This window comes from Neolamprologus brichardi, chromosome 7 (assembly GCF_056152115.1).
Source record: "Neolamprologus brichardi isolate AB-2024 chromosome 7, ASM5615211v1, whole genome shotgun sequence".
NCBI lineage: Eukaryota > Metazoa > Chordata > Actinopteri > Cichliformes > Cichlidae > Neolamprologus > Neolamprologus brichardi.
The window spans coordinates 54,492,506-54,513,379 of NC_142110.1; the positions used below are offsets into that span (position 1 = coordinate 54,492,506).

Consider the following 20,874-nt stretch of genomic DNA (forward strand, 5'->3'; position numbering starts at 1 on the left):
TTTATTGAATTTTAAAGGGGGAAATCCACCTGGTGATATACTTGTTTTCAATGCAATGTTCTTATCATATCATTTAAATGGGTTATAATATTTAGAATAAATATTTAGCACGGCTTCAGCAAAGATACAAAAGTTATTCTAAGTTTAAATTCTGCAGGTCTCAGAAACCTTTCCAGGTCATAATTTTATTATGAAATGACAGGATAATATTGTATGTTCACAGACCAACTATGCACAAAGCAGTTTCAGAGTATTCGGAGACATATTCAATGACCGTGGTAATGGTTAAGTGCACTTTTTGGGAGGATGTTTTGTCTTTTTACTCCAATTCCAACAACTGGCATGCCATTCTTTTGGTTAAGTTTTTTACATAAATGTGATGTAAACACTGTCTTGGTAATTCTGCTAATTTTATTAGCCGAATGAATCCATGTTGTTGGTAAACTGAATTGTTGTTCTTCATAAGCCGCAGCAGTTCTTACTTTGGCCTTTTAGACTAAGTTGTTCACGTAGTGATTTTTCCTCTTTATACTCTGCAGTTTGACCTTTATCACAAAATTGTGGACAAGTGGTCACTGTCCGAGACTGGACTGGTGCTAAATTGTCTTACGTAATCCAGTCCTGGCTTAGGATTGAATACAGTCAGGTCTGTGTCCTCTGGGTCACTTTCCATGTCTTGAGTAACGGCAGTGATGCTCTGTGGCATTACCTGCTGAAACATTTCCATCGTGGTATAGCCACTTGGAAAGGGAAAAGGAAAACTTTGTAGGTCTGTCTGCTGGGTTTCCAACAATGTGTCTGTAGTATTGTTGGGAGATATATTGCCAGTTCCATCATCTGTCTCTGTTTGGATCCAGTTACAAGTAATTCCTGTTGAATCTCCCCGTTTGTCTACGCCACAAAGAAGCGGTAGCATTGCTGGCAATATCGTGGCAGGGGCGACAGCTTCTTTCTCAATTATATGGAGACTTTTTGTTTCCCATTCTTCAGCCTTCAGAGTATTGATTGCCTCAAGGAGTTCCTATGTGACCAAATGACACACTGATGTATTTAATTTTATACAACATATTTCATCTGATGCACTGAGACTATAATAGCAGTCCCCTAAAATAAGTTTCAGGTTGTATTAGGTTTCCACAACATTAAAACTGTGTGCTTTGTCACAGCTGACACTTACCAGTTCACAGGGCCTGTCTATTTTCTGCATTGTATTGCTCTTTCCAGGATTAGGTATGCTTGGCCAGAGGACAACTTTTGCTCTAAAAAGCATTAAAGGAATAGTTAAGGTAAAGCTTGTGCACAGTGGTAGACATAGCTAATTAGCGACTTTGGTGGAATCCTGTTCCAGCTATTGGTTGACAAGTTGTACCTTTTTATTATTGGTGGTCCAAATATCAGTCCAGCAGCCAAAACTGCAATGGCTGCAATAATACTAGTGAATTTAAAACTTCCTGTGCAAATAAATAAATAAAGGCACAAACAAAAAATTAGAAATTTAATTATATGTACGGTTGATGGTTGAAATATTACATGACTGACCTTCTTGAGTCGTTGTAAAAAAGTTGGGTTCACTTCGTTTTCCTGTTCCTTTAGAGGTGAAACCTGATATCTGGACTTGGTATGTTGTGCCACTTGTAAGATCCTTTAGTTCATACTTGTTAAAATTTGCATCCACTGTAATGTCTGCAATCAAAATGATAGTTTTTGTCATAATTAGCATGTTAGCATTGTCTTTATGAGCATGTTAGCAGTGACATTAAAAGCATGTTAGTACTGACATTATAAGCATGTTAGCGTTAGCATTATGAACATGTTAGCATTGACGTTATGAACATATTAGCATTATCATTATGAGCATAGCATATTAGCAGTGTCATGGTGAACATGTTAGTGTTGTCTTTATGAGTATGTTAGTATTATCATATGAAAATATTGTCATCATGAGCATATTCACTTGCTGAAATAGCAGCAGTGGTGTTAGAATGGCTTTCCTGTCAAATGATTTTGGAGTATTTTAATACGTGAGTGGAAGACTTTTGAAAGAAATAATGTAACAGTAACATTTGATTGTAGATTATCTTTAGGTTGCTCAGCCATCTTGACAAATCAGTCCTATCCAGAGAGTTAATTAGGTTATGATGTCATAGCTACATCAAGTAGTGTATGAGGTCATTAAAATCAAGGCTAAAAACTGCAGTGTGATTACAGCATTCATTAACTTCAGGAGAACTGAGAAGAGTAAACAAAGTAGCTGACAAACAGGAAATTTAGTGAGGATAATGCATGTGCTGTAGAGCAACCAGTAGATGTGATGCCAGTGCTATTATTATATTCAACAAAATTCAGCAGTTTATGAATAAGCTTATGAGTAAGTGGAAGTGTCTTACTGTTCTCAGATTCTGTTCCCCTCAGGTGGTTCTCAGTGTAGTGAATTGTGTAACCCAGTAGGAAACCTCTGGTGTCTTCTTCTGGGATGGATGACCACTGCAGCACCATTGAATTCTGTGTCAAATTGTAACTGCTGATGTTTGCGGGACCACTCACAGGAGCTTTAAGAATGACACGGGAAAGCAATTTCAAGAGGTCAGAGTGTTTTGTTGGCGACTTGTAATGTATGTGTGTCTGCTTGTTTTGGAGAAGAGTGCCTGTGCCTTACTGCCTTCCATGAAATAAAACTTTGTGCTTGCAAACGTTTCTTCGCTGTTGTTAAGATGCTTCATGTTGCAGGTGTCCTTATTCGGTCGCACGTGCAGACTGACGGTGTATCTCTTGTAAGGCTTCAAGGGTTCTGGATATTTGAGATATCAAATGAATTATGATTGATCGCTGGAAGAAAACAAAATATATTTATTATATTTGCAAAGCAACTCAAATGTTCACAAGCAAGTAGATATATATATCTTTTCAAGTTTCCACCATGTTAGTGTTTTGGACCCAGGTTTGGGGTGCACAGACCTCTGCAATGGACTTCTGACAGGTTTGGTTTTGAAGCTGATTTAGCACTTACACAAACGCTTTTTTCAGTGTTCAAGTTCCAAGCTCTAGTATTATTTTATTTACGCATAGCTCTAATTAACAGGTATCTGCAGGCGGAGACACATACATCTATAGCCATACCAGGTATCTATGCATGTACCTAATGAGTTTTTCTAGCTCTAGAATAAGTAAATAAATACAGATTGGGACAGTACATTTTCTAACGCAGAAGCTTTAAACTCAAGTCCACAAATCAGTGGACAATGTTATGGAAGTAGTTTCCACCTTTTATAAAGAAACATATGCTTGAAACATTTGGGCCATAGTTGCATACTTACAATTAATTTTAACCGAATTAAAAGCTTTCCCTAGCCATATCCAGAGTGTTTTTCCCAGCTAAATCTGACAACATGCAGTGATCTCTACTGTCCAATATCAATCCAGTATTGTGTATAAAATCATTTAGGCAAGTCAAAACAAACTGGATTTAAACGGTGCTGACCAAAAACTCATAATATTAACATACCTTTTAAAAGAGAGAAAGTATAGTAGTTTTTGCCTTTAAGGTAAAAGGACTTGTACGCTGTTTTAGTCTTCTCTGCCCTCCACTCCGCACAATAGCACACATATTTTTTGAGAAGGAAATCTTTCCAGTAGATTTTGAAGGATATGTTAGTGTGGACTGTCACGTTCAGCTCATCTCCCATACCTGTGGATGTATACTTTGTTCAGATCTGTGGTGAAAACGACACCTTTAAGAGAGCTGTAAGGATGGAAATGAGTACTGACTGTCAATGTCTTCGCGCAGGGGTATTATTTGGCTCACAGCTGGAGAGATGCTGACGTTGTTTAAAGACTGGATGCTCACACGATAAGCTGAGTAGGAGAGAATCAGTGTGATGCTGGGCTGAATGGTGGTGATCTCCTCAATTGGGGCCTCTCCTGACTCTTTCCCAATGGTCACAATGTAGCCATCATGCAAGTCTCTGGCAGAAACCTAACAATCAAAAACAGTTTATTATCAAAACAAGCAGCTATGACTAATCAGTGCATTTACATTCACCAGCTACTAGTATCGGGTTGGCCCACCCTTTGCCTTCAAAGCTACCTTAATGTTTCATGGCACAGATTCGACAAGGTGCTGGAACCACACCTCAGAGATTCTAGTCCATGTCGACATGACATCATCACACAGTTACTGCAGATTTGTTGGCTGTGCATCCCAAAGATGCTCTATTGGATTGAGGTCTGGTTTGAGATCATGTTCCAGAAACCATTAAGAGCCGAAAGCCTGCCAAGACAATATTCCCCACCCTATTACACCACCAGCAGCCTGAAACGTCTATACAAGGCAGGATGGTCCCATGCCTTCATATTGTTTACAGCAAATTGTGACATCACAGCAGAAATTGAAATTCATCAGACCAGGCAGCATTTGTCCAATCTTCTGTTGAACCTGTGTGAACTGTAGCTTCAGGTTCCTGTTTCCAGCTGACAGAAATATCACCCGGTGTCCTCTTCTGCTGCTAGCACAACTGCTTCAAGCCTCACAGAAGAGCTCTTCTGCATACCGTGGTTGTAACAACTGAGTATTTCAGTTACAGTTGCTTTACAATCTACTTAGAGAATTCTGGACATTCCCCTCTGACATCAACAAGGCATTTTATCCCAGAGAACTGCTGCTCCATGCGATTGTCATATTCGACATTTTTTGCGAGCAAACATTAAAACAGGCGTACCTAATGAAGTGGCTGCTGAGTGTTTTCTACATTGTGCTTTTTGTTTAATAGCATGTTCTCAGAAGATGTTTTTGAAGAAAAATTACCTTCCAGGTTATTGAAACAAGGCGAGAACCCTTTTCATTGGCGACGTCAGTTTCTTCAAAGTTGACGATGACCGGCTGTGATGTCACCTCTGAAAGAGCAAACTGGGTTGTTTTGTTTTTTTTACTTCGAACATAAGCAGGTAATCCTTTATCCGGTTTTAGGAGAAAAACAAAGTAGAAAGCAAACACTAACCTGATGGCACAGTGTAAGCTTCACTCCATGGGCACTGTGTACATTTAGTATTGGTGATGCAGTGTATCTGTAGAGCGTAGGCCACTGAGGAGTTTAGATTCTCCACTCTGCATGTAGTTTTATTCTGGGACATTCCAGGTGACTGCAAGCAGCACAGATTTCAGCGGGTGCGTTAGGGAAGTATCCGAAATAAACATCTGTTTTGTTTTTTGTAGAGTATAGTAGAAGAAACTGGTTCAGAGCAAAAATGCAAGCCGACAAAGTCACAGAGAGCAGATCACAATGCCTTCAGAAAGAGGTTAAAAACTAAAGTTTGGAAAAACAAGTACGCCTGCAGTTACAAGTAATTCAGGTAATTTGTATATCACCTGAATGAATTCCTTAATATACCTAATGTTCACCATGTACTTTCCAGAGTGTGAGTAAGGATTCAGGCTGGATTTAAAATGGATCATTTTCTTTAGCAGAAATTGATATAAAAGATGCTGTGATTTAAAATTAGACTGGAAGAGAAATACAATCAGAGCGAATGTTGCAAAGCAAAAATCACCCAGCTCATGGTGGTCTATTTTCTTTTCAACCTTCTGAGATCATATTTCAGAGAAATTTGACTTTCAGTTAGACATAATCTCATCATCTGACAACTTTAACTGTTACATGACTAAAGTGTGGGCAGTTAACGTCAGTTGGTAAGCTCTGACTCATTTCACGGAGATCTTTACGCAGACCTTTAGACGTAGGCTACTTTTTGTCTCCCTCAGATAAATGTGTCTGTCTATGAGAGTTGCTGTCTATCAATGTTTGTTTTGTTTTTTTAATCCTTTATTATGGATAATACTGCATCTGAAAGGAAAGCACCAGTGTTTTGAAATCATAAAAGTCCAGCTCAGATCATGCTGCACTTTCTAAGAATCTAAGATTCAGCTATTTCAGATGTTGTTTACATTTCAAACCTGCTTTTGAATGCCTCTTTCACTCTAATACAGTATAGTGATGGAAAACTGTCAATGGTGAAAAGACCCGAAGAGCAAATACAAGGACAGATATGGTGTGTGTTAGATTTTCAAAGTAGAAGAAAACAGTAGTTATGTATAAGATGTTAAAAGTTAAAAAAAAACCTGCCTGTCTTAGCCTGGCAGACTGCCATTAGAATTAAGATCTGAATGCACTGCTGTGACATATTTGCTTTTTCAAGTCGAGCTCTATAAAATATCTGTGGGCTTCTTTGTGATTTTCTAAATTAAATTTTAGCTATTTATTTGTTTGCTTCTGTTATGGTAAATGGTCTGTATTTGTATAGCGCTTCACTTGTCCCTAAGGACCCCAAAGCGCTTTACACATCCAGTCATCCACCCATTCACACACTGGTGATGGCAAGCTACATTGTAACCACAGCCACCCTGGGGCGCACTGACAGAGGCGAGGCTGCCGGACACTGGCGCCACTGGGCCCTCTGACCACCACCAGTAGGCAACGGGTGAAGTGTCTTTCCCAAGGACACAACGACCGAAACTGTCCAAGCCGGGGCTCGAACCGGCAACCTTCAGATTACAAGGCGAACTCCCAACTCTTGAGCCAACTCTTATTATTATTATTTCTATCATTATTCACACTACATGTGAAATATTGCAATGTCAAAGCTGACAAGCGGGGGGGAGGCCAAAACCCCCCACAATGGCTCATCAACTGCTGCACCTGTAAGAAAAAAACCCACAAATACAAACAACACCTGCAAGAGAAAATTATGCAAAAAAATAGATACACAAATCAACAGTCTTGTTGTATGTGTGTATGTGTGTGTCTGTGTCATTTCTGCTGGTTGTTATATGTATACACACACACACACACACACACACAAAACCCGTCCTCACACCACGATCCCGACTCCACCACCACTTTTCCTATGGCACAATGCAATCAGACAAGTACATTTCTTCTGGCAACCACCAAGCTCACACAAACTTGTCCATCATTGTAATGGCAAAGATGAGCAGAAACATGGCTCAATACATGGGTGGGGCCTAGAAAGGAATTGGCAGCAACTTCAGAACGAAACAGCAGCCCGTGGTTGGACAGACCAGTCACTTGAGCTTGGAAGACCAGAGTGACCACCTTGTGCACTGCTGGGATTGACTACAAGAAAGATTACGACTTACTGGCTGGAACTATACAAGACCAACAGGACCCTAAGAGCCTAAAAGGACCCTAAGAGGAATTCAGTGAACAAAGTGTGAGATGCTCTGTCTCCAGTGCTGTTCTGCATATGCTTGAACCCCTTCAATCACATCATTAACAAGATGGAGTAGTTGGCTACAGATGCCAACTATCGAATGAAGCAAACTTTAGTCACTTCCTGTACATGGATGGCATCGAGCTGCATACCAGGAGTGAACAAGATATCACTTCCCTGATCCACACTACTAGGACCTACAATAATGACATAGGAATGTCATTCAAACAAGAAAAGTGTAGTCGAAAGGCAACAAAGACACTGAGGATAGCTATAAGAACCTTGAAATCCCACAACCAACTTGTAAAGCTGCCAGGAAAGGTGCATAGTGCCGCACACCTGCAGAGAATAAGTCCGAAGAATATCTGGGCAATCAACAATTATGCCTGCCAGTCATCAGATAGCCTGCTGGGATAATATGCTCACCAAAGGAGGAAGAAGCCATTGATATAAAAAAAAAAGGGGGAATTACCTTGTATCAAGGGTTTAACCTCAAATCCAGCACCCTGAGACTATATATTAAGTACAGGAAGACAGAGAAGGACTATTGAGTCTCAGAACTGCTATCCAAGATGAAATAACAAAGATCCACATCTAAAAGATGGCAACAACTGTTTATATGCTGAGTGAATACCTCAGGCAGCAGAAGCCCTTGAAAGAAGAGCACCAAGAACATGTCCATTCATGGCATGGACTTAGTCTTGAGGTTAAAGTGGTTTACATCTCCAAACGTGGTTGAGTGTGTAGAAACAAGATATACTGGCAATTTAACAATATGATTCGGCAGCATGTGGAGGAACCATGCACAGACACAAGATTTTCATGGGCAAAACCAACATACTCAACACAGACAAGGCCACAGTTGACTATAGTCAATAAAGATGCGGTTAGTTTTGCTCATGGGGATTTATAGTTGTCTCTGATGTCTCTGATTTTTTTTAGGGCATGTCCAATGTTCCCTCTAATTTTTCATGTGTCTGAGCGAACGCACAAACTCCCTGAGCGAACCCTTGGACCACTGTGAGCAACATGGTTACATGGTTTATTAAAATAATCAAATTACAGCATTTACATTTATGTTTGACTACTTTTAATTAACTGCTTTAGCCCACTTACAATGAAAATTTAAAAAAAATCTTGTTCATGACCTGTGTAGTATGTTAACACTATTGGAAGTAAAAATAACTTGAACTCCAATTTTGAAAACACAACTTTATTCATTTATTATAAAGCTCTGACTTGTATTATGAGTATGAGTCTGTGGTCTGGGAGAGAGTCCTGTAACTCTCTGTCTGCAAAATACAGCATATAATGACCAATGTTGGGCAAATAATTATATAGTTACTTCTCCAAAAAAGTTACTGAGTTTTGCAAACAACAAAGTTTTTTGCAGCTGTTTACCTAAAAATGCAGCTAAGGCGTTTTTTTTGTTTTTTTTTTTTAAATAAACATTTCAAATTATTTACAGAACAATCAGCTGTTCTGCATCAAATCTGATGCCACACAAATTATTTGTGCCACTCCAAAAAATAATTTCTGTCCACTATGAGATAAAGGAGAACAACAGCCTGATACCTGCAGGCTTGACAACAGGAGATGTATCACTTCTGTAACACCTGTAACATTCAGCTGTCGTCTCATTGTTCTGACACACACAACAAAACTATTGACAACACTACACAATAACTACACAAGATTTGCGCTAAACATCGCAAATCTCTCGCATCTCAAAACACCGCCTTCACTCCTAAAACTTCCCCCTTCCTAAACAACTAAATGTACGTTGCTATATCATTTTTTGATTGGTCGACATGGTACATTTTTCGGCCAATAGGAAAGGTCTTTTTTGGTTTTGTTCAAAAGCGGAGTGTTTTGATGTTTTCCTTATAAAACGCCGTTTTTATCGTTTCTTCTTTTTTTTTTTCTGATGTTTTGTGCATGCGTGTGGATAACCCTCTGGTCTTTAACAGTAGTGCTCTGCAATAATGCAAATTTTTAATATCAATCGTTACCTAGTAAATAACTGACCTCATTCCATTGAAGGCTTCCCAGTGCTTTGTATCTGACAGAGTAAGACATGATATGCTTGACATCGTTTTGATCCCAGCTCACATTTATGTCCAGTTTCCCAGAGTGCCGTGTGAATTTCACATAATTTGGAGGGTCACATCGCTCTGAAACAGTCAGGAAAATTATCCCCAAAATGTCATCAATTTTTAAACTTTAAACAAAGTGCTGCTCCTTAAATTTTTATTTTTTTATTTTTTTTTTACTTACGCAGGCTCTCCGGTGAACCTTGAAAAACTGCCTTGGTGCAATTTTTTGACTCACTGTTTTCAAAAATCTGAATGATCACATTCCTTTTTTTATAGAAGTCGATCTCTTCAGGAGATTTAGTGATGTTTTTATAAACTCTGCAATAATTTCCCTTTTCTCTAGAAGAAGAAACAAGAGATGTTAATTACAAACAAGGACATTTTCATATGCATTTTTAAAACGTGTGGTTGTAAGGGAAAAAGGGAAAAACAAAACTACTCACGGTTGTATAACGAGTATATGTGTATTTTTGGATGCGTGTTTTCCAGGTTTCCACATACATCTTAATTTGGACCATGCATTTTTAGTAAAACAGTCCAAATCACAGACTCCATCTGTAAAAGAGGCAGTGCACAGTCACCATAAAGAAAGAAGAAAAAAAATGTTTTCCTGTCTCAAATCTGATTTCAAAGATTATGGGTCACCTCGGGATGACCCAGTATGTGTTTTCTTTACCTGGGTGAAGTCCACAATGCTGGTATTTGGAAGAAATCTCGTTTACCTTGCACTTCTCTGCACATGAATATGGTATGTGACACAAAATATTTAGTAAATTCATGAGAAATTGTTACAAAAGTAGATGTTTTTAATGATACAACACAAAATTTGTAAATAATATCTTACAGACAGACAGACAAACAAAGACAACTAATTACAAACTCCCTCCCTTCCTTAAGTACACCTGGCTTGGGACTTTATCAGTCTCTCGATACATTGTGAAGGAATTCTGGTCCACTCTTCTTACATTGTTGTTTTAGCACATTAAGCCTTTCTTTTTTCAGTCACTCTAAATTTCCTGCTGTCCTGGGGATCATCGCCCTGCTGCTGCATGACTGACGTTGGGCCAAGCTTTAGCTGTCCGACAGATCACCTTGCATTTGACTTGAGAATACTGCGCAAACCGCCAAACATCTGCTTTTATAGACGTGCTCACACTTGGTGATGATCCCCTTTCATTTCTATGGAAGCAGTAAGCAGTAGTTATGTTTTCACACATTGTTTCTCCATTTCATGTAACTTTTTTTGTTCACCTCCAGTTGCATTTACCTCAGTTTAAGACGTGAGAGTTATACTATGAGGGAATTTCGACACAGTCTCTCTTTTCTTTGCGTCAGCTGGTTTGATAAAACCTAAAACTTCCGTCAGATATGATGGATATGAAAATGCAGATCATTAAGTTTCTCTGATAACCCAGGCTTTCTGCTTCAGGTTCTCTACAGCTCTCATAAAAAGGGATGTTGCACATTTCATTTAACTCTTGCACCGCACAAAAAGATCACTATGAGTGGCGCCTACTCCAATCAAAGACATCTCAGATGATGAAGATAAGATGCTGGTAAAAATCTATCAAGAACGCAAAAAACTACAACAGGACAATGCAATATTGGTGCAAATTAGGCAGGATGTTAAGGATGCTGAATTGTGGGATTTAGCGCATTTAGAGTGTTAAATAAATATTTAAATTCAAGTTAATCATTTTTTTTGCTGAGTGCGCTCTCTACGCTGCTGTTTATTTATAATGGCTGCGCATTAGACCTCTGGAACCTTTAAGTGGGTCCATTTAAACAGTAAAGACCGTGTTGCTTCGCTTTAGTTGGTCAACAGATCTAAGTGAAATAAATTTTACAGATTACGACAGACCTTAGCAATGATCTAATAGATTTTACTGAAGCATGCGCATCTCATCTAAATATGCAAACTCCAGTGGGACTGCGACGTTTGCACTGCTGTAACTGTACAGATGGGCTTCATGTGCGATCTTAGTAAAATACAGCTTAACAAGCTGCACATGCAGAGAGAATTGCATTGCACTTAAAACACAAGTTGCAAATAAAACAATCAGAGATAATGTGGCACAGTTGGATGATTTCAAACCTAAACTCTGAATATAATATGCTCCAGACCAGATTACACGTTCAGCATTACCCTGATGGTAGAAAGAGAGCTGTTTTTGTGACCCAGAAATCTCTGATATTAAGCTAAGAATCAGATTTATGATTTTTTTTTTTTTAATTATTGTTACGTTGTGACAAGTACAACTGACAGAAGGTGCACTTTCTTTTTTTAAACATGACTGTATGATGGAAGTTCAAAACATTCTCCATGCAAGTGCTCTGATATAGTTATCATTTAAAAGGGAGGATCAAGTGCGAAGTTTACATGTAGGGTGTGGGGTCCAGTACAGTAAACAGAGCCTGACATACTGCTGCTCTCTTCATTAGTGATCGTGGTGGTGTAAAGCATATTTATAAGTTGTTATTTCATCGATGAAGTGAAATACACTGTTGGACTGAGTTGTTGTATTAGACTGAATGACGGTTAAAAAAAATGGCATGTGACACGCTGGGTTAAATGTGCAAATGTAGGGCAAATATAGTACTACGACTACGGTCCTTCACTCTTCATCTTGTGCCAAATGAGACAAATGCTCCACAAGTTCACATGAATCAGAATGCTGGAAAATTGCAGTACACACAGCGCTAACCAATATATGAACAGTAATAAGACAATGAATTATTAGAAATGTTGTGGTAAGCCTACCTGGAGATACTTGAGAATGCATGGAGAGTGTAGCGTAGTGAACAAGAATCAGACCTTGAATGTGAACAACAGGAGTTAACACAGAGATGTTCATGGATTTAAATCCTTCCAGAAAGATTGAGCTGTACCAAGACAAGAAGTTTATCAAGTAGAAAGGCAGATTTAAAAAAAAAAGGACACTTACCCAGGATGATATAATATGGATGGCTTGCACATGAAGAACATCTAGAGTCTGAAAAATCCAGCTGAACTTTACAACCAGCCATTTCGCCCAGGTCTGTCTGAAAGACTGAAACCAAGACGGTGTCTTCGTAACCTCACACCCACAGTCTTCTGCCATTCACAATCATGATTCACACAGTAGCTGCTCTCTCAAGCATGTGTGAGAAGGAAATATTTTTGGGGAGTTTTGACACTGAGCATGGAGGGGCGGGGTCACAGTGTGTGACACAGTTCATAGGACTCATAGACTGACAAGAAACGGTAGGTCCCCTGAAGTATGCAGAAACAGCCTTGTTTGTACTTCTTCTTTCCACAAATAGAACGGTTGAGTCGAAGATGTTGTATCTGCTCAAACAACAGCTTCTCTCTGAAGTGCAGGAGGCAACAGAAAGCAAGAGAAGTGACTGTGACTCAAAAGAAGAGCAGGGATGGCTTTGTGTGCTGTAAATTCAAATTCTATTCATGCTTTCAAAGAACTGTGTGTGATTTGAAAAATTACAAATCAATCCGCTAGGACTGGAAAATATGTTTTTTAAAATAAAAATTCTAAATCAGATCAAGTAAATCTAGTAAACGAACAGTTTGAAGAAAAGACCTACACAGTCCACTAAAAGAAAATAGAAATACTGCTTTCTGCCATTTATAGCCTACAAACACAAATATTGTAATATTTTTACATCATATTTTGGTGCTGTTTTTAACCAAAACGAGTTTAAAGGGAAGTAGAAAGCAAGAATCAAAAAGGCACTTAGTCACACACAAATTGCGTCACTAAAATAAATAAATTTTAAAAATTCACACATTTCACCTTAACTGAAATATACAAGCGGACATTTCTTAGATAGATAACATCTTAATCATGTTTTTAAAGGAAGTAAGAAAAAAACAGCATGTTTGAAGCTTGAGTCACAAGAAATGTCACGTTGGTAATTAAAAACTGCTTCATCTTATTGTAAAAATGATCATTCATTCTGTTCACAGTTAAGCTCAAACATCTAGGTGAAGTAAACAAACGAACAACGAAAATAAAAAGACATAGGAGTAAACAAGCTAACCTTTGTGCGTTAACTGCCACATGCTCTGTGAGAGACGTGTGGTGACTCAGATCGCCCTGTTTTCCAATAATCTACAGTGCCATCAGAATTTTACCAAAACTGAATGAGTCGTCTATTTACCTTCACGCCCTCTAAGCTTCTCCAGCATGTGTTTTTAACACAAGAGGTTAATATAGTGCTTCTGTGGTGCATCTGAAAAATGTGCTGATGTTTGAGAGTTAGGATATGATTGATGAGTCATTTATGACAGACTGATTTGTCAGCCACAGGATGGAGTTCGTTCGGGGAGTGTTTGCATGCGTAACCCAGGAGGTTCAGACTGTTAAACCTCATCATTGTTCCTCTTTGGAGCTCACACAAAAATATAAAAGGCTTCAAAAAGGCAGAACAGGAAAAGCTAGAGAGCTAGAGTGCTGTTAATCTCACACAGCCCAGTGCAGCTGGATCACAGCATTAATAGAAACCTGCTTTAGAGTGCAACTTAATACTTTTCCTGTTTTGCTCTTTTTAAGTTTTTCTGTATTACACTGCTTTCTGCTTCTACTCTCTAATTCTATTTTACTATAGAGAAAGTTATAATTGTAACCAATTGTATAAGTAATTAAAATTACTTCCAGCTGCAACATTTAAGTTATAAAAACAATAATGAATATATGAATCAATAATTAGAATCAAGTCACATACTAGAATAGAATAGAATAGAATAGAATAGATCTTTATTGTCACTGTTACAAGAACAATGAAACACAGTTTGGCATCTCTCCGTTGGTAGCATGTAGATTTACATACAGATTCTTTTAGGATCGGAAAAGAAGATAAAATAGACTTAAGTTTCTGAGCAGTAACACAAGTATCTACACAAAAAAGATAGATATGTGTAAGTTGTATACAAAAATATATGCCACATAATGAGCAGGTGCAATGTAAGGAGCAAGTGAGTGATCAGTGCAGTATAAGGTGCAATGTGATCAGCAGTATTGCACATTGAGTAAGGGGTAGGAATGCTGGTTGCTACTATAATAAATACAGTTATATAAATAGAGGTAGCAATGTTAGTTGCATTGTAATGTAATGAATACGGTTTATAAATGCAGTGTAAAGCTCTGTGAATGCAGCAGTAAGTCAGAAGGCTTTCAATGGTGGAGCGGTTTTTGGGGTAATTGGGCCTGACACAGCTTTCTGAGAAAGTGCAGCCTTTCTTGTGCTTTTCCTCCCTGGTGGGAAATGTATATGTACTGTATAGGATTCTGCAAAATGTGTATTTTTGTTTTACCTAGTCTCAGTGTATTTTCATGCTAAAACATTTGTATTATTACTTATATATGGTTATAACTTTTACTGAATAAAAGAATCTAGCTCATTTACAGGCCTGTGCTATCATACAGATGGTATTACATGAAAAGAGGCTGAAAAGGGTTTTTTATATTGAGTTGAGTTGAATTGACAATGATTGTTTGGTAAAAAAAAAAGAAGGTTTTTTTCACTTAAGTAAAAATCCTTATCTATTTCAAGTAATACAGATGTTCGCAGAAGAATCGCACACTTTTTAGCAAAGTAGAAAACATCTTGTGTTCGATAATAATGTATTTGCATATTTATAGATTTCATTGATTTGGATGGATTTTAAATTCTAAATCATTTAAAATGATAAACATAGTATCTTTAGTTATGGGCTAACTATAACAAGAAAAAATCAAAAGTAAAATTTAGTGGAAAAAACTAATAACTTTGCCAACTAATATCTTGTCAGTTGCGATGTGGATCCTATACCTTGTTCAGGCTTACCCGGTGAAGATTTGTTCAACCAATATTTTATAGTGTTCGGCTACAATACGTTGTGCCTAACTGTTATATGAGAGGCAAAAGCAGGCTGTTGTAATGCGGAAAATCGAAATAAACAACACTAACTATGTACAGTCACCTCTGCGTGTTATCGTAGACGACGGACAAACACAGAAAGAGACACACAAATGTACATTTTGCTGCATGTTCCTCCTTCTGTGCAGCAGTGTATGCACACAGGAAGTTTTGTTCACACCTCACTGACTTAAGTTGGGCCCCAAGAACGTCATTAATGTTGTGTATCGTGATCTTTATCTTAACATTACACTCTGTACCAGCTGCAGAGCAAAGTCTGAGGTACGGTTATTACTGTTTTTCTGTACAACCTTTGTCTCTGAAAGCCTTCTGCCTTCTGCTTTGAACTGCCACGAGCTAAAAATGTCAAATGATTCTTAAAGTCATAGAAAGAGCTGATGACAAAACAGACCCCTGAAACCTACTGAATCAAAAGAGATGATTAAAATTAGAAGAGAACGCTTAAAGATCCCAGCCACAGGAAATTCATTTCCGCTAAACAACTCACTGCCTGCCTACCCGTGTTTTTCTCATCGGTAAATTTCCCCACCTTAACCTGTTTCTTATCACCACCTTGAATCAGCAATGCTCTAACTTATTGTGGCCTACAAATGTCGAAATGCTACATATGTGGGTTCATCTCGCAGAGTCTGGCTTTGATCTAAGATCTTTAGTGTTTTACCAGCAGGCTCAGGATTCAATAGTCACCTTTTCAGTAAACTGGTATTGATACTCATGGATGATAGCTGAATGCTGTTCATTCTACAGAAGGATTGAAATATAGTTTTTGAAGCAACGGCATAAACATTACAGGTCAAATGAAGATACATTGTACATCTAATTTCCCTAATATTCACTAATATTGAGTGAAAGAAAATAACGTAACCATGCTTTCAGTTCAACAACCAATATAAGCTGTGACAAGGAATGAATCTTTGTACATTGTTTGAAGAATAAAGTTGCATTATTATTTTCCTATTAGTTTACATTCAAAAGCGATCAGGGTCAGGTTCCAACAATTTTTAGCACGTTAATTTCCATACATACAAACTATAATACCCTCAAGTAAACAGCTAAAGGAGCCTTTGCATTTAATGTTCTCTGCTATCACTGCTTGTTCTTTAGCAAACAGTACCCTCCTGTGGTAAGACTGTGTGTGCACAAACTTTATAATAGAGACACAGCAAAAAGAACAAAAAAAAATACTATAACACTATAAAGTTGTGTTTAAATTTTACTGACGTAGCAGCGGTGCATAGCAAAAGTGCTCTGCAGTGTTTCCCTTTCACGTGGCGTTTCTTAGAAAGCCTAACTGTGACTAATACTGAACAGTAAAAATCTACTGTACATGGAGTGGTTCTTATATAGCACGTGTCTATTGTATTTGAGAACTCAAAGGACTTTATGCAACTTGCCTCATTCACCCATTCATACAAGTACTTTTTCTTTTTTCTTTTTTTTTTTTACTATGTAAGTGCTCTCCATCGCACACACATTCGTACTTCGATGGATGCATCTTGCCCAAGGATGTTTGACATGGAGACTGGAGCAGCCGGGGATTGAACACCTGCTCTACCTCCTGAGCTACAAACACCCCTGATGCTTCATCCTTTCTGTCTTTTTTTAAATGTAATTTTTACCTTAAATAAAATGTGTTTGCGTGCCTGTTGGATTCGCACAGGTTACATGACATCTGTCCCAAGCTGTTATAGCCAGAGGTTAAAGTGAGTGTTGACAGGGGAAAACCCTAAGTTCAGACAGCAGTACAGTGGAGGGGACTGACTCACTTCAGTAGAGTTGACTCGACTCTCGTGACTAGAAATAAGTCACACTGTAATTTCTATTGCGAGTTCCTGTAGATTTGATTTCTTTGTGGAAAGGCTGTAATCAGCTGAGCTGTGTTGGTCTTGAGGTTCAATCTATAATCACATGTTACATGAGCCATCATGACTACTTGCAAGTCCCCAGCCGGTGGGAGAAGGCAGACACTAAGAGAGCGTTACTAAAAAACATCAACACCTTAAATTTAAACTGGTGACTTGGACCAAAGTTCTTTTAAAATTGAGTGATATTGAAATAATTTTTATTTTAAAGCATTATGTATGTTCCTGGATTCATTTTTTTTTTTTAAATTTGAGGTGCTCTTTGGAAGGGATGAAAGCTAAACGATCAAAGTTGTTCTCAAGACAATTTTGTTTTAAATCAAATGTAAAATGTCCTGTTTAACCTACAAAAGAAAAGAAAAACCTCAACGCAATTTGGCACACAAGATTTATCAGCTAGTTTTTCTTTACTGGTGCTATTACACCAGCATGAACCGAATATTTGTTTTACCACAAAGCCCACAATATTATCTAATATCTACTATCTATTATCTGAATCAATACTACATAAACACACACAATAGTATTAACAGACAATTGTTCTTTTTAAAAAGCGAAGAATTTAGAGGGTTTAATTTAATTATATGAAAATTATAGTTTTTTTTTTAAGGCTTATGTAATAACTACAACTTTACATGTGAGCTTTAAATTTCCATTTTATCAAATGTGTCTGCAAGCTAAAGACACATTTGCTATATTTTCAACTGACATTTTTATTCTCAGAGATGGAGAAAGATGTAAGAGTGGAAAGAGAGAAGCAGTGGGTATACTGGGGCCTTTGGGGTGGACACTGAGTTATTATTAACATTAATAATTGAAATGTACACCATCTTAACATCTGTTTTCTGTAAGAAATGTTGTGACAAAGCACAGGCCGAACCTGAGTTCTGAGAATGCTAGTATGCTCGCTTTGCTTCATTCCAGCCGACATACACTTACTCATACAATACCACACTTAAATACACAAACACATACCTTCAACTAACATAAAATAGCTTTCCAGGTAAACAATTTAAAAATATTTTAAGCTTTAATTTGGATGCCTATCCAGGGTGTGCCCTGTCTCGTGTACCATGATAGCTTAAATAGGTTCCAACCCAACTAACCCTGGATTAGGGCTCGGGGATCCTGGTACTGATATCACATCCTAAGTTGGTCTAGGGTTAAAGCGAATAACTTGGAGAAACTGTTTTGGGTGAGTTTTAAATTGTTTTTTGCCAGATTGTTTTAAAGAAAGAATAAATGCCAAGCCTCACTTATTAAGAAAAAACTCACCGGCTAAACAATTTAAATAAAAGAATAATAGAAGATACACCTACACCTCAACTCCCTGTAACTCCAGGAAAAACAGGAGAATTTCCTCCAATCAAACTTTCTCTATCATCCTAACAAAACCAATGAAAAAAAAACTATCCCTCGAGAGTAACAAGTAGGGATAGAAATCTTGATATTGATATTTGGATGTTGTATCAAGCTTATAAAAGGGCGGTGTTTCAAAACACTGCTTTGAAATGTAGTTCAAAACGCCCACCTCACGTGACTGCGGCCAATCAAGGTCTTGGTGTGTTGCACCCCAGTTTCGATGAGTGGATTACTTGCTGCTTTTAGGTCGACTGACTGAAAACAGAACAACCTGATGACGCTGTAAACTCCCAAATAAAGCTCAAGGGTCATCATCATCAGTAGCAACAGGATTGGCAGCAGAAGCCACAGAAAAAAGAGAGTTAATGGAAACTTTTTGACAGCGTGGCTGGTGCAACCCACAGTACAGTTGTTCCAAGAACACGTGATCTGCTTGTTCATTAGCAGGAACAATGTGTGGTATATCCACACCTTTGTAGCTTGGCAAAACAAAGTAAGAACAACAAGTACTAAATCAAAATCAAATGTAAAAGATGCGGATGATCAATAATATTGAACCTCTGGTGACCACAAATGTATAAACTTCCACTGCAATCAATTCATTAGGTGACAATGAAGCACAAATGGAAGGGTGTAGAGGCTATCCCAGCTGTGATACGGTGAAAAACAGGGTATATCCTGGAGAGGCTGCTGGTCTATTACATGGGAACGAAGAAAACATTCACCCTTAAAGTCAATCTAGAATTGCCACTTTAGCTAAAGTACCTGGAGAGAACTCACATAACCACAGGAAGAACATACAATCTTCATACAAAAAGGCCTCAGTTGACTATTGGCTTCAAACCCTCTTGTTGTCAGCAGCAGTGGAAACCACCATGCTGCCCTAAAGCAGGTTTAAAATTAAAATCAAGTTGCAGGTTAATACAAAGCATATATAGTTAAGCTATTGCACAACCAAAGGCTGTGCTAAGACAGAAAAACTCAATAAGATGTGATCAGAGGCAGTAAAAGTGCTTATTATGTTGTTGGGGCTGATTTATACCAGCTCGACCTGAATGTCAACACTGTCTCTGTTGACATATCAGACTATCAACACCAAACAAAAGTCTAACTGGGCGCACAGTCATGACTCAAAACTCGTGTGTGTTTACTTTATGAAACTCAGTCTGCTGTGTCGGAATATTGAAGATAAGCATTAAAAAGAGGAGGGCAGTCTTTGTTATGTGGATTGTGATAAAAGAAACACCCATAATATCCAGGAGGAAAACCAAAACAAAACATAAAAATATAAAGGCAAAATGCTGTGTAAGTTTATGCTCTGTCACTTCTTCACCCTGCTGAGTGTGTTTAGGTAATTTGTGAAACTAAACAACAGAAAATAAAGACACCTATAATCAAAAAATTGTGTGTGTGTGTGTTCCTGTCTAGCTATCATTGTGAGGACCAAAATCTGCATTCTACTATACTTGTGAGAACCAACAGTCACTTGTGAGGACACACACACCGGTCCTCTCAAATTTAAAGGCCTTTTTTGAGGCTTGAAATGTGGTTTTAGTGTCAGGGTTACAATTAGGTTATGGTAAGGTTTAGGGTAAGGGTTATGGTTAGGCATTCATTTTTAATGGTTACGGTTAGGGTAAGGGGCTAGGGAAGCCATTATGTCAAAGAAGGTCCTCACTAAGATAGCTAAACGGGCTTGTGTGTGTGTGTGTGTGTGTGTGTGTGTGTGTGTGTGTGTGTGTGCGCTTGTCCGGTTGAGATTTTGACCAATGGGGTGAGGACTTTTAGTCTGGACCTGACTTCCTCAAAAAACCATCAAAGGTTTTAGGGTTTTAGGATAGAATAACAATTATGCTGGATTCTGACTACATGATAATAGAATGCTGCTTTGGGTGGGGCAACCTAAGTGTTGTAGAGTGTGTCATAAAGTGCAAAGTAAAAACAGGGTTAAAGAATTAATGCTACAAATATATTTGTTTCTTCTCATGCAATCCTGTGTGTTTGTATTTTAATTTGGAGCTTTGAGAAAGAAACATGTCATTTTGTTGCCTTTTCCCTCTGCTATGTTGAATGCATGTTTGAAATGAAAGACTAATTCTTAGTATGAATACATAGTACACTGTATAAAATCCTAAAACACAGTATATATATTTGTTCAAGTAGGCCCCCTAGTGGCCTGTGTTTGGTTAAGCCCTGCTCCTGATCTGCTGCCACCACATGTTGGATGTGGATTGTCATGTAACTTGTGTGGATGTGGTGTTTGTTTGTTTATTTATTTATTTTTACAAAAGTTCAAAACAGTATAACATGCCACTGAGCACAGATATCTGAATGCCAACAAATGCTATTCTGGAATATGCTTATTTTATAATTTGCATGTCTAGAGGAGGAAAAACCTCTGAATATCAAAACAT

The 20,874-nt window shown here is 38.0% G+C and overlaps 1 protein-coding gene across 1 annotated transcript; it reads right to left on the reverse strand.

The window, feature by feature from the left end:
• Positions 1-87: 87 nt before the first annotated feature.
• LOC102780426 (interleukin-6 receptor subunit beta) lies at positions 88-12,410 on the reverse strand. Its single transcript, XM_087844506.1, has 16 exons — positions 12,266-12,410; positions 12,082-12,135; positions 9,997-10,053; positions 9,764-9,875; positions 9,502-9,659; positions 9,253-9,398; positions 4,995-5,136; positions 4,802-4,890; positions 3,766-3,973; positions 3,503-3,685; positions 2,657-2,788; positions 2,388-2,549; positions 1,540-1,683; positions 1,370-1,451; positions 1,178-1,259; positions 88-1,021 (listed from the first exon to the last, which is right to left on the reverse strand). The coding sequence occupies exons 1-16, from the start codon at positions 12,345-12,347 to the stop codon at positions 551-553; spliced, it is 2,304 nt and encodes a 767-aa protein (XP_087700632.1). The 5' UTR covers positions 12,348-12,410; the 3' UTR covers positions 88-550.
• Positions 12,411-20,874: the final 8,464 nt, after the last annotated feature.

Coding starts and splice junctions, on each gene's coding strand:
- LOC102780426 (XM_087844506.1), bottom strand. CDS start 12,347: ATGGCTGGTTGTAAAGTTCAGCTGGATTTTTCAGACTCTAGATGTTCT. Junction 2,550..2,656: donor GTTTTATTTCATGGAAGGCA/GTAAGGCACAGG, acceptor TCATTCTTAAAG/CTCCTGTGAGTGGTCCCGCA. Junction 1,260..1,369: donor GGACCACCAATAATAAAAAG/GTACAACTTGTC, acceptor AATGCTTTTTAG/AGCAAAAGTTGTCCTCTGGC.